The sequence below is a fragment of the Colias eurytheme genome, chromosome 26 (assembly GCF_061535395.1).
Source record: "Colias eurytheme isolate Ceu_HAF_F1 chromosome 26, ilColEury1 Martin Lab GWU primary, whole genome shotgun sequence".
Taxonomy (NCBI): Eukaryota; Metazoa; Arthropoda; class Insecta; order Lepidoptera; family Pieridae; genus Colias; species Colias eurytheme.
Window position 1 is genome coordinate 3,935,436 of NC_143005.1, and position 13,972 is coordinate 3,949,407.

General features: G+C 38.7%; 1 protein-coding gene across 5 annotated transcripts in view; it reads right to left on the reverse strand.

The window, feature by feature from the left end:
• Positions 1-2,349: 2,349 nt before the first annotated feature.
• Positions 2,350-13,972, reverse strand: part of lilli (AF4/FMR2 family member lilliputian) — a 217,795-nt gene continuing 206,172 nt past the window's right edge. For 3 of the 5 annotated variants that reach the window (XM_090116766.1, XM_090116763.1, XM_090116761.1), the window contains exons 12-21: positions 13,666-13,900; positions 12,068-12,196; positions 11,368-11,616; positions 10,072-10,882; positions 9,417-9,577; positions 8,270-8,391; positions 7,157-7,432; positions 6,329-6,434; positions 5,431-5,656; positions 2,350-4,792 (exon numbers count right to left, since the gene is read on the reverse strand). In XM_090116766.1, coding sequence (XP_089972892.1) covers positions 4,677-4,792; positions 5,431-5,656; positions 6,329-6,434; positions 7,157-7,432; positions 8,270-8,391; positions 9,417-9,577; positions 10,072-10,882; positions 11,368-11,616; positions 12,068-12,196; positions 13,666-13,900 — 2,431 coding nt within the window. In that variant the 3' untranslated portion in view covers positions 2,350-4,676. The remainder of the gene's footprint in view (positions 4,793-5,430; positions 5,657-6,328; positions 6,435-7,156; positions 7,433-8,269; positions 8,392-9,416; positions 9,578-10,071; positions 10,883-11,367; positions 11,617-12,067; positions 12,197-13,665; positions 13,901-13,972) is intronic. The other 2 variants (XM_090116764.1, XM_090116765.1) reach the window with 2 other exon arrangements.

The window sequence follows — 13,972 nt, forward strand, 5'->3', positions numbered from 1 at the left end:
GAATTAACGTTAATATAAAATCGATTTTCATTTATACCAGCTTATATATACTTCGTAAAACAGAAAACAATACAATTTTTGCCTGTATATAATGAATCAACTCGTTTCTTGTCGCGTATTACATGACCTATGGGATCAGAAGTCAAAGTATCTTGCATATCGAAGCAAACAAACTGTTATATCCTTACATTATTTATACACACATCGTTGGAATTTATTTGCTTCCATAATTAAGGTACTTTTTTCTTCCTGTCTCCTCTTTTCTTATAATCGCTGATAAGTATTCTGTGGTGTCGTGACTCCGCTCGTGTAACTTATCTATCGTATACAAAGCGTTTCGTGTCAAACTTGCTTAATTATTTAGCCCTTAGTTTTGTATCTCTAAGCTAATGCGACTAGATAGGTCCAAAATATACTGTCTGCTTCGTAGTTTTTGAGACGTAAATGTATGTGAAATAATAATAAAATGAGAAATCGTTATAGTATATGTTTTCGATGCCTTGCCATCAGCCATATCTAGTCGCAAAATCGGTGACTTCCATGTCACAAAATGATTAGGTTTAAAAATATATACGAGCTTGCAGCGATCTATTGTATGTATAGATATATCAACGATCTCGATGCGAACTACTACTAAAAATATAATATTTCCGTTGCTCATAGTATTGCTAAAATATTTATTTGAATTCAGTACCGTTTTCTGGCTTGACTTTTTTTGCGCCTGGTTGAATTTATTAGCAAATATTCATGGGTTGGTTATGGTTAAAAATGTTTTCATTATCATAAATAGAATATATATTGTATGCAGTTAAAGGTCTGTTTAAAGATTCAACAACTCTGTTGTAAATTGTTATGAAGCTACAATTTCATTAAACTCTATTTTGCCTCAACAGTACTGAATTATATAAGTAATATGCTTTATCCTACTGTGGCAGTTATGAAAAGACACTGCAATAAGGCATTTGTGGCTTGTGTTACTAAAACTATATTGCATTAATCGTAAGGCTTATTTTTAAATTGATTGCTCTCAGGTTCACGATATCGAAATTTCTATTGAAATTAACTAAATATCGACCATATTTGTATCTTTACTGGCATTCATAGCAATGATTTGTCTATGATTAAGGAAATATAACGTGTTTTGACTAAAAACCAACAGTATTGTGTTCAGTGTTAATGTAGTTTTAAATAAACTTTCATATTATTTAGTTTCACCTGAGAACATGTGTTTGTGTATATTCAATATTACCAGTAACAAAATTGACAACGGCATTACGCTACGAACTTAAGCGCACCGCTATGTTACACCTAGCATTGCTTCTCTATGAGGTATGGGGGGTTCCCCGACACTTACCACTAAATTGACTATCATAATTCAATGGCAGCCCGATTCCATGCCGCGTGTAGGAAAGGAAAAAAAACAACCAAAAATAATATATACATAAAAATTAATGTATTCTATCTTCAATAATAACATAGGTTACACAAATAATAAAATTAAGGAAAAACAAATTTATACATATTTACTTAAATCAAATGTAAAAAAAAAACAAATTATACACGCTATCAACACAAGATACTACTTAAATGAAAGAGTAATAAAAAACAGTATTTTACAATTTCCTAAAACAATCACCTCTCGCTACCAACCGGCGCCATATCGCTAACTTCGCTATACAATTAATTGTCAATTAAAATTTGGTGTCAATATTAGGGATTTGAGATTAAAATAATACAACCGATAAACGATCGATTCAAGTGCGAATACATAATGAAGCGATATATTTTAGTATTACTTCGATTAAAATCATTCCTACGATAATAATATTGTCGACATAAAAAATAAATCAAATACATACGCCTAAAAATAAAAAGTAGCAACAAGAATTTCGTACGACAACTAAAATTAAGAACTAAAAAAACGTCTCAACAAGTACATAAATGCGAGTTTCAAAACGAGATGTAATAAAAATTTTGAAAAAAAAAAACTAGGTTAAAGTACTTACAATATGTCAAATATAATAATATAAAAAAGTGATGATCGCAAGGCACTCGATATTTGGCAATGCATCTCTCGATCTCGACGCTTCCCCGCGCCGACCCGTTAAGTAAACTTCGCAAACCGCTCGTCAAAATAAATTACGCATCGACATAATAAATAAATTATAAATAATTTGTGCATATAGTAAGTACCGATCGGGGTTCTGACGCGTGTTCGATGAGTTCGAGCGAGGTTCCGAAAGTAACAGTAATAAATAAGAGTTAAGTAGAGAAGTGCAGCGCTGGCGCGTCCGGTAACTGGCGAGTGTCGCCGCGCTGGCGCCAGCCACTGGCCCACCCACTGGCCCGCCCACTTGCCCGCGCACTGTCCCACATCCTGGCGCCACTTTACACTAAATTACACTAAATCGAACGCTGCAAGCTCCTCTCGAGTCGCGGCCGCACGTACCTCGTCCCTTACCGAAAACGTTATAACATATTCCTTGTCCGCTTAGCTATAAATATAGTTTACATATAAATTAAAATATAGAGTGAAAACTACATTTCTTAGTCACTTACGATATACTATATACAAGGCATCTCGCTTATTAACAACAAATTTTGTAATTTTTGTCCACAAAAGTTCGAGTCGCTCACGCGCGTGCGTGCGTGTCTGCGTGTCTGATCTTGAAGACATAGATTACACAAATATCCGATTATCCTTTCCGACTTTCTCATCTATATCCCCAATATGACCCGACGGGAGACACGCACGCGTTCTATCTCTTACTGTAAACGTTCATACAAAAACCTATCTGGCACTAACATGTATATTCATTACAAAATGTATAATATAATTATATAATGTATTTACAATCACAACATAAATTTGATAAACAACCGAGAGAAATATAAATTGGTGTTACGGATATTTGTTTCATCTGAAATAATCGCGACGACCGTCTTTAGAATAACTTGTACTCTTAGTAGTTTCATTAGAAATTTGCACTTTACCATTTGTTCGAATTATATATTAACTAGCGTTATACCCGACGCTACTCTCTGTTACTGCGCTACTGCGAACGCTAGCGATTCTAGACGACTGATTATCTTTATTATTTTAATTTATTGTCTTTATAAATGTGTTTGCATATATCGGAAGAAATAAAATTTAATCATAATCGATTTCCGCCATTGTTGATTTCAATCAATTGATATGTGAAAATGACCGTAAAATTACATTAGGTCACATTAAATAATAATTGTTCACGAAGCAAAATGTATTATTGTTCAATTACCCTTTAAAACATCAAGCCGACTTCCATGAAAAACTACCGAGTGTTCCCATATTAAAGTATAGATATTTATCGATTGGCCCACATCCGATTTTGTCGATACCGAACCGGTATCACCTCTTAGTCACATTAAAAATTATGTAAATGATTCAAGATATGATTACTCTATCGCGTAAAAAAAGGATCTTTTTAAATTTATTTATAAAATATCGCGTTTACTTACTACTTTATAATTATTGCAAACATCTGACGCACTAAAGAACAACGCGTGTTACAGGTTCAATTCCTGCGACAACTTCCATCGCTTTCAAACTAAGAGGATAGATTTGCTCAAACAACAATCCTCTATTTGATCCGGTTTTGTCCAAATAATTTCGTTATTCACCGTTTTTCACAATTCGAAAACGAAATATGAATCATAATAAAGTCGATTATTGTAATCTAACAAAATTAAATGAATTGATCATTATATTATTAATTTTCTTCATTGATTTGATTGCTGAATGTACCAATCAACATTGCGAGTGCCGTCATGCATAACTGTTTAAAAAACTAGTTTTATTTTAAATTTTACCACACATCTATATAATAAATCTTAATAAAAAATATTATTACAAATTCTCAAATAAAATCATATACGCTTTGATCTATGACGTTTCGAATAGGTCATTCATTCAATATTATTGCTATGCAGAATTTCATATTAGGAATCCATGAACGAGTTGGAAACTCATGTAATAATAATTATATTACGTTGTTTTCTTGGTTCTTAACCACGTATTTAGAATTTCAATCAAGAAGTTAAAATCACCCGTTGCGCTTTACAAGTAGTGCTTTATCAACACTGTAGAATTATCTCAAGTATACTTTCATCACGAAAAAATACACAAAACAGTAGTAACACATCCGTCTAAAACAAGAAATCATAAAAAAAGTGAATTACAAATTTCTTCATAACATTATAGCGTAGAATCAAAAATGAAAGCCGAAATCATCTCGCTCGCTCATATCACTATCCTGTTTCCTTTACAGTTAAAAAAGAAACAAGGATATCAATACTATGCTATAAAGAGAGAGACAACTCGCATCATTAATGCTTCTTATTCAATGACACAAATTATACAAAAAAAAAAATTAACAATTTCACTGTCCGATTGTCCAACAAAATTCATCCGCGAACTCTGCGTCTGGTAAAACGTTACCACGTTGGAATGTCTTCAAGAAACGTGACACGTGACCGCGTCATTATTACCGCGGTGCGAGCGCGCGTGGCGGGAACGGTCACGGTCACGGTCACGAGCGCGGTCACGGTCACGATCGCGGTCACGGTCAAGAGCGCGGTCGCGGTCACGAGCACGGTCGCGGTCACGGTCACGGTCACGGGCGCGGGCCGGCGCGTGGTCACTGCGGCGCGTTCTTGAGCAGCGAGATCGCGTAACGCACGTACTGCACCAGGTGACGGAACGTGGAGAACAGCGTCAGCGGCCCGCACTTGCGGTCCACCGCTATGAACAGATCTGCGGAGGGAGAAAAAAATGTAAGTTATAGTAAACTATGTATAGAAGGTATTTGTTTGTTAAAAATTGGTCCATTTTAGTAACTATTTACATACTTAATGAGTGTATTTAATTATTTACTTTTATTAATCTAGTAGTTACTTAATAATACTACAGCTATAAGATTATGTGATAACATGTCGCGACATCATGGTGAAGTTTTGGGTTTCAATGTTAGTGACTGTATCCCCGCGGCATTCGGGGATGTTATTTAGGTTGCGCTATGTTTACGTGTGTGTGGTATGTATTTTTTTTATTGGGTATAGGGAAGCGCTTGACCACAATCTCGCCTGATGTTAAGCTGAAATGTGATATGAGATCGAACGCGTTTCCCTAGACGGTACCTGTTCACTCTACGCTTAAATTATTATTATGTACATACTAGCAAACCGGGCGAACTCCGATTCGCCACCAGAGACACCTTTTCTTTGCTATAAACCTCACGGAGCCCGAGACCTTTCCAACGAATGCAAAACCGTGGAAATCGGTTCGTGCGTTCTGGAGTTATAGCGTCAGGAAGGAAAACCCGACTTATTTTTATATAGGAGATATTATGTTTGTCTGTGTATATGTGTCTGTGTATGTGTGCTCACACTCACCCTGGTTAGGCCTCAGCCGGCACAAACAATCGGCCTGCTCCCACAGGTCGTGCGCGACGTACAGGAAGGTGTAGTACTTGGTGAGCTGCAGCAGCGCGTGGTGCGCGTGCGCGGGCACGGCGTGCGCGAGCGAGCAGTAGCCGCTCGACGCGGAGCCGCCCGACCCCACCGAGCCCGCGGGGGACGGCGTGGGGGAGAGGGGGGAGACCGACTCCGCACATGCGGGCTATAGACAAATTATTATATTAAAAAAAATTAAAAAAAGACGTGTGGCACTCGCGGACTGCCGCGGTAAAGCTATTGCATGCTATACCTTCAAGCCACACCTCCGCGCCCGTCCCCGTGGGGAGCGTGAGGTTTTTTCGTTACGGAATTTCTGGATTCGGTCCCCGCGCTCAAGGCCCGCGATAGAAGCTATGCAATAGCTTAAAAAAATCTATAATATGTACTTTACTTGACAATATGAACCCTGGGTTCGATTACAGCATTTCGTTAGCACACGTGTCAGAAGTGTAAATGTCTTTGGCAAGATTCAAAGATACCAAAATCGTCGCCTTACTCCTGACATTACGTTATTGCCATGAAATTTCACTCCCAACGCGCCTAAAGAAGTTTCACTTAAAAAAAATACAATCTACATATATCATAAGAAGTTTCACTTAAAAAAAATACAATCTACATGATTACCTGACAATAATAGGTTAACAACTACATGATAAGTAGATTCTTGAGAAAAACAAAAAAAAAAAAAAAGACCTAAAAGAAATCCCATCAACCTTACTATCCAAATAGTTTAAGCCTTAGCGTAGAAAAGGTAAAAAAAAATAATCAAAAAACAAAAAACCATAACCCCCAAAAAAAACCCCACAAATTAAAATAAAACTTCTAATCGACTTACATTACCGACCTTTTGTTGATACTCTTGTACGATCTTGTAGTACTCCTTTACTTCCCGGTTGTACATCTTGAACATTCGCAGATATAGCAGCGCTTGCACGCGGAGACTGGAATTTAAATATGGACAGTTCAAGCTTTTTTTTGTGTTCATACAAATCCAAGCAATATTGATAGAGATAACTGCTTACAACAATGTATCGAATATACATGCGGAAAAATATTTTTTATGTTTATACAAATCCAAAAATATTAGTAAGAATAGAGATAACTGCTTATAACAATGTATTTAATGTACAGTTCGTATATGCGGGTATATCCGTGTTCCCCACACATTTGAATATATCGTTATCAATTCATTCTCTTATCTTTTCTTAACATTCAGTTTAACCCATTGAGCCCCGAACGGCCCAATCGGTCCACGACACAATAGATTTTCTATTGTGTCTGTGATTCCGGGGCCTGAGTTAATAAAGCAAAATCGCTTCACGCGTATTTTTTAATGTCTGTAAAACTGCACAACAGATTTTGTTGCAGTATAAAATATAAATACAGTAATTTAAGAGGAAAGTTTTTGTACATCATTTATTAGGTTTTTAACTTTTTAGACAATGCGGGCGGAAAGCCAAATTGTATACTAGGTATGTAATTTTACAGTTGAAAGATGAAAGCGATCACACCGCGCCGTATCAGTATGTACCTCTAACATTGAGAAACACCACACAAAAAAAGTATGTACCTTCTGAAACCACCTCACTTTCATATAAACTAACTGGCTACGTATAAATAACGTCTTTCATATTACAATTATACATCTTACTGGCCATCTCACCTCAATATATCCAGTTTGCTGAACGTCGAGTGCGGGTCTCCCCCTTGCCGTCTCACTTCGGCTCTAAACCTTTGCGGCATCGCATGTATCGACTTGATATACTCAATAGTCTCCCGGTATATGGTGAAGGCCCGTTTGGTGTCCAGTTCTAACTCCAGAAGACGGCCAGTTAACACGAAGCACAGAACGGATTCGAGATAGAGCATAACGCGGGGGAGATTGTGCTGTTCCCGTTCTGCGGCTGAACGCAGGCGTTGCGCTTCGCCTAGGTAATATCTGTGTAGAGATAAAACGTTATATTTTTTCTGTCAAATGATTAAATATAGCAGTCTATTTATATTTTTTTTAAATGGTGGCAAATAAAACGTTTTCTATTCTATTCTATTCTATTTAAGTTAGGGTCGACTTTTCAATCCTTGGTTAAAATTTATCCGTCCAATAAAGTATTACACGAACATTTTAAAATGTCACCTGTAAACTGTCATATACGGACATTTTTGATATGGTAGTTCGATTCGTTATTCGATGAATAAGTTTTAACCAAGGATTGAAAAAACAGCCCTTAATCTGATGACAGCAATCAAAATAAATGATTACATTATACATGAAATTGGAATAGTAATTGCAGAGAGATAATTTTACATATTGTTGCCACAACTATTATTGGATATGGAAGAAATTGTGATATAATTTGCCTCCATGTGCATATAATTATGAATGGAATAGAAAAATACATAAAAGACTAGAATGAAATGGAGTTACATGTGATGTTAGAATTTCGTGCAGTTTAGTGTTATCAATGTTTGTAGTGTGTTGTATATTAGTGCGAAATATAGTGTTCTTGTTCCGTGCCTTATAACGTACTATAGTGAATGAATGAAAAATTATTTATTGCACACACATACAGGATTACAAAAGAAGAGCGATAAAAGTTAAAATATGTACAGAGGGCGGTCTTATCGCTGTAAGCGATTTCTGCCAGACAACCCGCAAAACCATAAGAATAACATATTTTATGGTGATGGTGCATTACATTTCGGTGCATTACACTATAGTGTGGCTTAGTGTATTCTAGTGCGAAATCAAAATGTTTTCTAGTGTCGTAATACTGACTTGTGATCCCGTTCCTCGTCTGACAGCGTGTCTGCGGGCAGCTGCTCGAAGTACGAGTAGTAGATCGGCGTCTGGCCCGAACACGTGCCCGCCCGCTCGTGGTTCGTCGCTGCTACTTCACTCTGTAATAAGAAACAATATATATTAATAACACACTATTTTTATTCACTTCATTATTAAATAATTAATAATGTTATCGAACTGTGCCTGTGGAATAACGATGAAAATATCTGCTCAATTGGGGTTGGATATTATGAGATATATGGAATAATATATATGGAATTTTCTACAATCGAAACATTATTATTGACTTACCTCTAATTGTCGATTGATTAAATATCAATTCGCTTATCTACGTTTGCGTTTTCCGTATTTATGTGCAAATTGCAAAAAGTGCAAATACAGTAGTGATGTAGTCGGCATCTGAAGAACGAATGCGTGTGTGTGTGGATGTGTTTATGTGAGTCACTTACCATCTTGTCAGGCGCTTGTTTAGTGATATGCTAGTCGGTCGTTAGTATACCGTATATTTTTGGGTGAGCTTGTGCGAATGTCATCTATGTGGGCGTGCGCGCGTGCGTGCGTGTGTTTATGTATGTGGTGTGCGTGTGTGTGTGTGTATTTTTTTTTTTCATCTGTAAAATGCGAATGACGCATTGAACGATTGCAAGCATTACTTCCATATTTCGTTCTACCCCGAACCCCTAGAGTCAAATGTATACATGTTACAGTCAAAACCCTGAACCAGTCAATATCCTTATTGACGGTTGTTAAGGTTATTGACTAAGGGCGTCGGTTAATATCCTTATTGACTGATTTTATCATATAGTCGACGCCCTTAGTCCTTCCTGACCTTATTGACTGATTGACTGATTTTATCTGATAAAATCAGTCAATAAGGATATTAACCGACGCCCTTAGTCAATAACCTTAACAACCGTTTTTCATAATATTACTCCACACAGTAGGTTGCCTGGAAGAGATCACTCTTAAGTGATAAGGCCGCCTTCTGTGCTGGACTAGTTTTAAGTTTTAATTTTAAGAATTTATTTGTATGCCAGCACAATAAAGTGTTAATAAATAAATAAATAACCGCCAATAAGGATATTGACTGGTTCAGGGTTTTGACTGCAGCATACACACTCACCGGGTGGTCGGGCGGTGTGCGCGGCGTGTGCGGGGTGTGCGGGGTCCTTGGCGCAGGCGGAGCTGTGCGGCGCGGAGTGCGCAATGCTCGCACTAGCTCCGCCTGCAGTCGGGCGAGCGGGATGCTGACCACCACGCGCGATCTGCTGCGCCGCTCCGATACTGTGGATGTGACGTCATAGTACATTAGAACTCGTTGATTGCTTGCGCGAGTTCGAATAACACGTAGTAAGTACGTTCTGATAGGTATATATGTACATATTATGAAGAAACTTTATGTGAATAAATTGCGTTTTTAAATTATTGTTACATGTTAGTGACTTGCGCAAGTTCGATAAGTGCGTAGTGAGTACTTTCTTAGAGGTTATTTTCATGACGTACCTATATATAAATAAATTGTGTTGAATAAACTTGTTAAAAGGGAAATCTAAGAGGACTATTAAAATAATTATAATTTCACCCGTTCTAAGAAAAACATGTCGTTTCTAGGCTCTCGACTATTCAATTATCGGAATAATTATTTCAATTTTTTTTACATCAACTATTATTTACAATCGAATTCATGAGTAAAATAAAAGCAAATAAAATATATCGTTTAATTTGATGAATAGATTTGCAATAAAAAATAATGTTAACAAAAGAAATAGTAAACTTACCATTAGACAAGGAATTCTGCACGGGACACTGCACGAAGCCAACATCAGCCTCCGCCCGCTCCGGCGCTATCCTCTCAACTCGCTCCACCGATATCTTCTTATCACAACTCTTATCACTCGACAAGCGTTCCATCTTATCGCTCGGTATCCGATCGATGAGCATTTTGTCGCTCTTCCGGTCCGATAGTCTGTCGGATCTGTCGGACAGGCGGTCGGGCGAAAGGCGATCCGACATGCGGTCTTGCAGCCGGTCGTTCGATAACCGGCCCTGTAAGCGATCCGTCGATAGCCTTTCTTGCAAGCGCTCCGTTGAGAGTCTCTCCTGCAGACGGTCAGCCGCTAGTCTCTCTTGCAGGCGGTCATTTCTGTCAGCTAGCCGGTCGGTCAGTCTGTCCGGCGGCAACCGGTCCGTAGACCGTCTGTCGGACGGCATCCGTTCCGGCAGTAACCGGTCGGAACCTATCCGATCCGGCAGTCGGTCTACTGAGGTGCGTTCTATCGTGGGCCTGTCCTCCGGGCGGCGGTAGTCGGGCCTCTCTATGGGCACTCTCTCTTGTATCCTCTCGTTGGCGATCCTCTCGGCTTCCCGTTTCCTCGTGAGGGTCTCCGGTTCCTGTGGCGGTGAGACCCTGGCCTTGGCCTCCTCGTCCCTGGTGGAACGGTCCCTGTGCCTTCTGTCGTCATCATCAGCGCCAGATTCCGGTGCCGTCACTTCGATGATGGTCACCTGACCTTTTCCCTTTCCACCCTTGCCTTTTCCACCTTTGCCGCCCTTGCCCCCGCATTCATCACCCTTTTTAGGAGTGAACACCTGAAAGTTATAATAATAAATTATATTATGAGGCATTTCTTTATATACTATGTAAACCTAAGTACAAATAACTCATAAGAATGATAACAGTAGAACAATTAAGAATTTGACACGATTTATGGTTTAACTTTTAAATTTTCATACGTAAAGATATTTGCATGTCTTGCATGTTTTGCATTTTAATATGTAAATAAACTGATTTTTTTTAAATTATGTATGTCCTTCAAGGAATACACATAATTATCCACTGAAATAGTATCTCTAACATCCATTAACTTGATTCTTGGGTCAGTGACACGAATCGCATTAAATTTTCCTGACTTATTCTTTAGCTTTTGTTTTGACGATATTTGACACATGATCTTGAAATAGGAACCGAACTTACATATACAAATACCAAACTTACAAATACAGAAAATTATTATGAGAAATGGCTGACCAACAACAGGTAATTCGCTTGCAATATATGTAATTGGCTATATTACCTTGCGAAAGATATGCGTCTTGGTGTCCTGCAGCGCCTGGTTGACTGGCGGGTCTGGTTCCGGCTCGCTGTCTGGCGCCGCGGGAGACAGCGGCCGCGTCTTGGGCGGTCTGCCGCGCTTCTTCTTGGCCGGTCTCTCCTCTGAGGCGCGCACTTTGGGCGGTCTGCCGCGCTTGGCGCCAGAACTCTGCGAACCGCTAGGCACGGGTGGTGGCACGCTGGGAGACGTGCCACCACCTTGCGGTCGGACCTGAAGATAATTTGTATTAAAATTACCCACGAATAGAGTTCTACGGCACACTATTATTATTAAAAACTATTTTCACCCATTTAAAAATTAATTAAGTTTAATTTTAATTAAAAGTAGCCTTTGTCACTCAAGAATAATGTAAATTTCTACAGGTGAAAGAATTTCTAAAATTCATTCATAAATTTCGAGTTAAATCGTTAGAAACAACCAAACCTTTTCTCTGCTACGGGAATAAATTGACAGAAAATTTACACCAATACAGAAACAATACCACTAACCGAATCTATCCACCCATTAATCCCTTACAACAGACCACAAAATCGACTTACACATATCAATAGACCTGCCTATTGCTATTCACACATGACAAAATCCTGCCCAAAACCTTAAACCAATATCACACACTAACATACCCATGTAATACCTAATTCTATTCACATAAGACACTAACCGGTGCAGGCCTGGGGGTGTCTTCATCACTGGAAGCCGTCGATATGCGATTGGCCAGCGACCTCCGCCGCCGGGCCCCGGGCGAAGGTGACGACGCTTCCGAGTCCGTTAGATCCGATATTGGACTCTGCTGGGGAGTAGACAAGATTCATTATTGTAAACGTATATTTAGAGAAAAGTTCTTCTCATATGACAATAATTTAAGCATTCAAGTAAATCTAGACTCAAGGAGAAAGTATTATAGTTCAATGTTATTGAATATCCAGTCTTGTTCCGACAAACCGTAATGTTTTATTTACCATTACACAATACATCTTTATTTTTTGCACTTAAATTATATGCAAATGTGAATGTGAATTGTGTTATGAATTTAAAATATGCAAATACAAAAATAAGCTATAGAGTCGAAACAAATTAATAAAGGGATGAAAAAAAGAAAACAAGGATGCTAATTCAGTAACTATGATTAAACATTCGAGTTTTAAACAGAAAATACGCAATATCATATTCTATCCAACAAATAAACAATATTAGACCTCAAACACAGGGGACATAGAAGCTAAATTCCCATGAATAGCCCCAACCGCTCTCCACAACGTATCCTTCAATTTGTAATACTTAAACAAAATCCTTCTTCTATCCCGATTCGGGACGCTCTTCAAATTGCGCTCAAAAGAGCTCAAACCGCACCTCAAATGCGATTTAAGCACAGCCAAATTAATCCATTTCTGTTGGACATCGGGCTCTTCTGTTATGCTACTGTGCAACAAATATATCAGCACTATCATGAAATTATCGTCCATATTGCACTGAATACTAAGTGGTGTCTAGGAAAAATCACTTCGCGCTTGCAAAATAGATTTAGAGGTGCAAATTAGCGGGCATTCTCCAACTGTTTAACACTAAACTGTCGCCACTAGCTACCCGAGTGTAGTCTACACTTGGTGTTTGCCGAATCAGCAGCCATATACGGGGAACTGTTTATCTCTAGTAACGAGACACCTGAGAAAGCTCGTATGTGCAGACTCTTAAATAGCTTTATTGTTGCATTGTTCGATCTAACGCCTGAATGATGTTTCTATGAAATATTATTGTTATTTGACCTCTGGATCAGAAGTGTATAGCGTAGCATAAAAATGAAATGTCTTTCATTTTAGCCAATTCTAGATATTCAAGTCTTTAAATCGACTGCTACATTTATTTTTGTTCTGTCCCCATGCATTTTTAACAAAATAAGGCTTACTATGAATTTTACAAGAATTATCCATTCTCGACATCTCAATGGGTATAATAAAGTGACACAAATTAAACCTTAAGAAAATGTGAACTACGGCGTCCTATCATTGTATTGTAAACATAATATTATAATTCATATCTTAATTTGTGTACGTACGAGTATACCTACTTATTTTCTTTGAATATGTGTGTGAGCAAGTGCGTGCGCGCGCGCATACTTACGTGCGGGTATGCGTATCTATACGTGCATGCTTGCTTGTTTTTGTGTGTGTCTTCTATAATTGGGTATGAATGCGCGTATCTGTATAATTCTTGCTCGTTTATGTGTGGGTGTATTATACGTATGTGTGTGTGTCCTCTTACCGGTTTCCCCTTAGCATCAGCGAGCACGTTGCTCAGATCGTGGTCCGGCGGGTGCACGGGCGGCGGTGCGAAGTTGCTCAGCCCCCACGAGGGGCGCTGTGCGGGGGGCTGCGCGGGCGCGGGGGGAGGGGCGGCGGTTGTTGATTCCGCGGAGGAAGATTCCGACTCCGAGTCGGAAGGGGAGGATTCGCTCGCTGAGCTCGGACTGTCGCCTGAGCGTATTGGTGAGAGGATGCTGGAAGATGTAAATATAAGCTAAATAAAAAGCTAAACATAATGGCATAATTATGATGCTGGAAGGATAAGT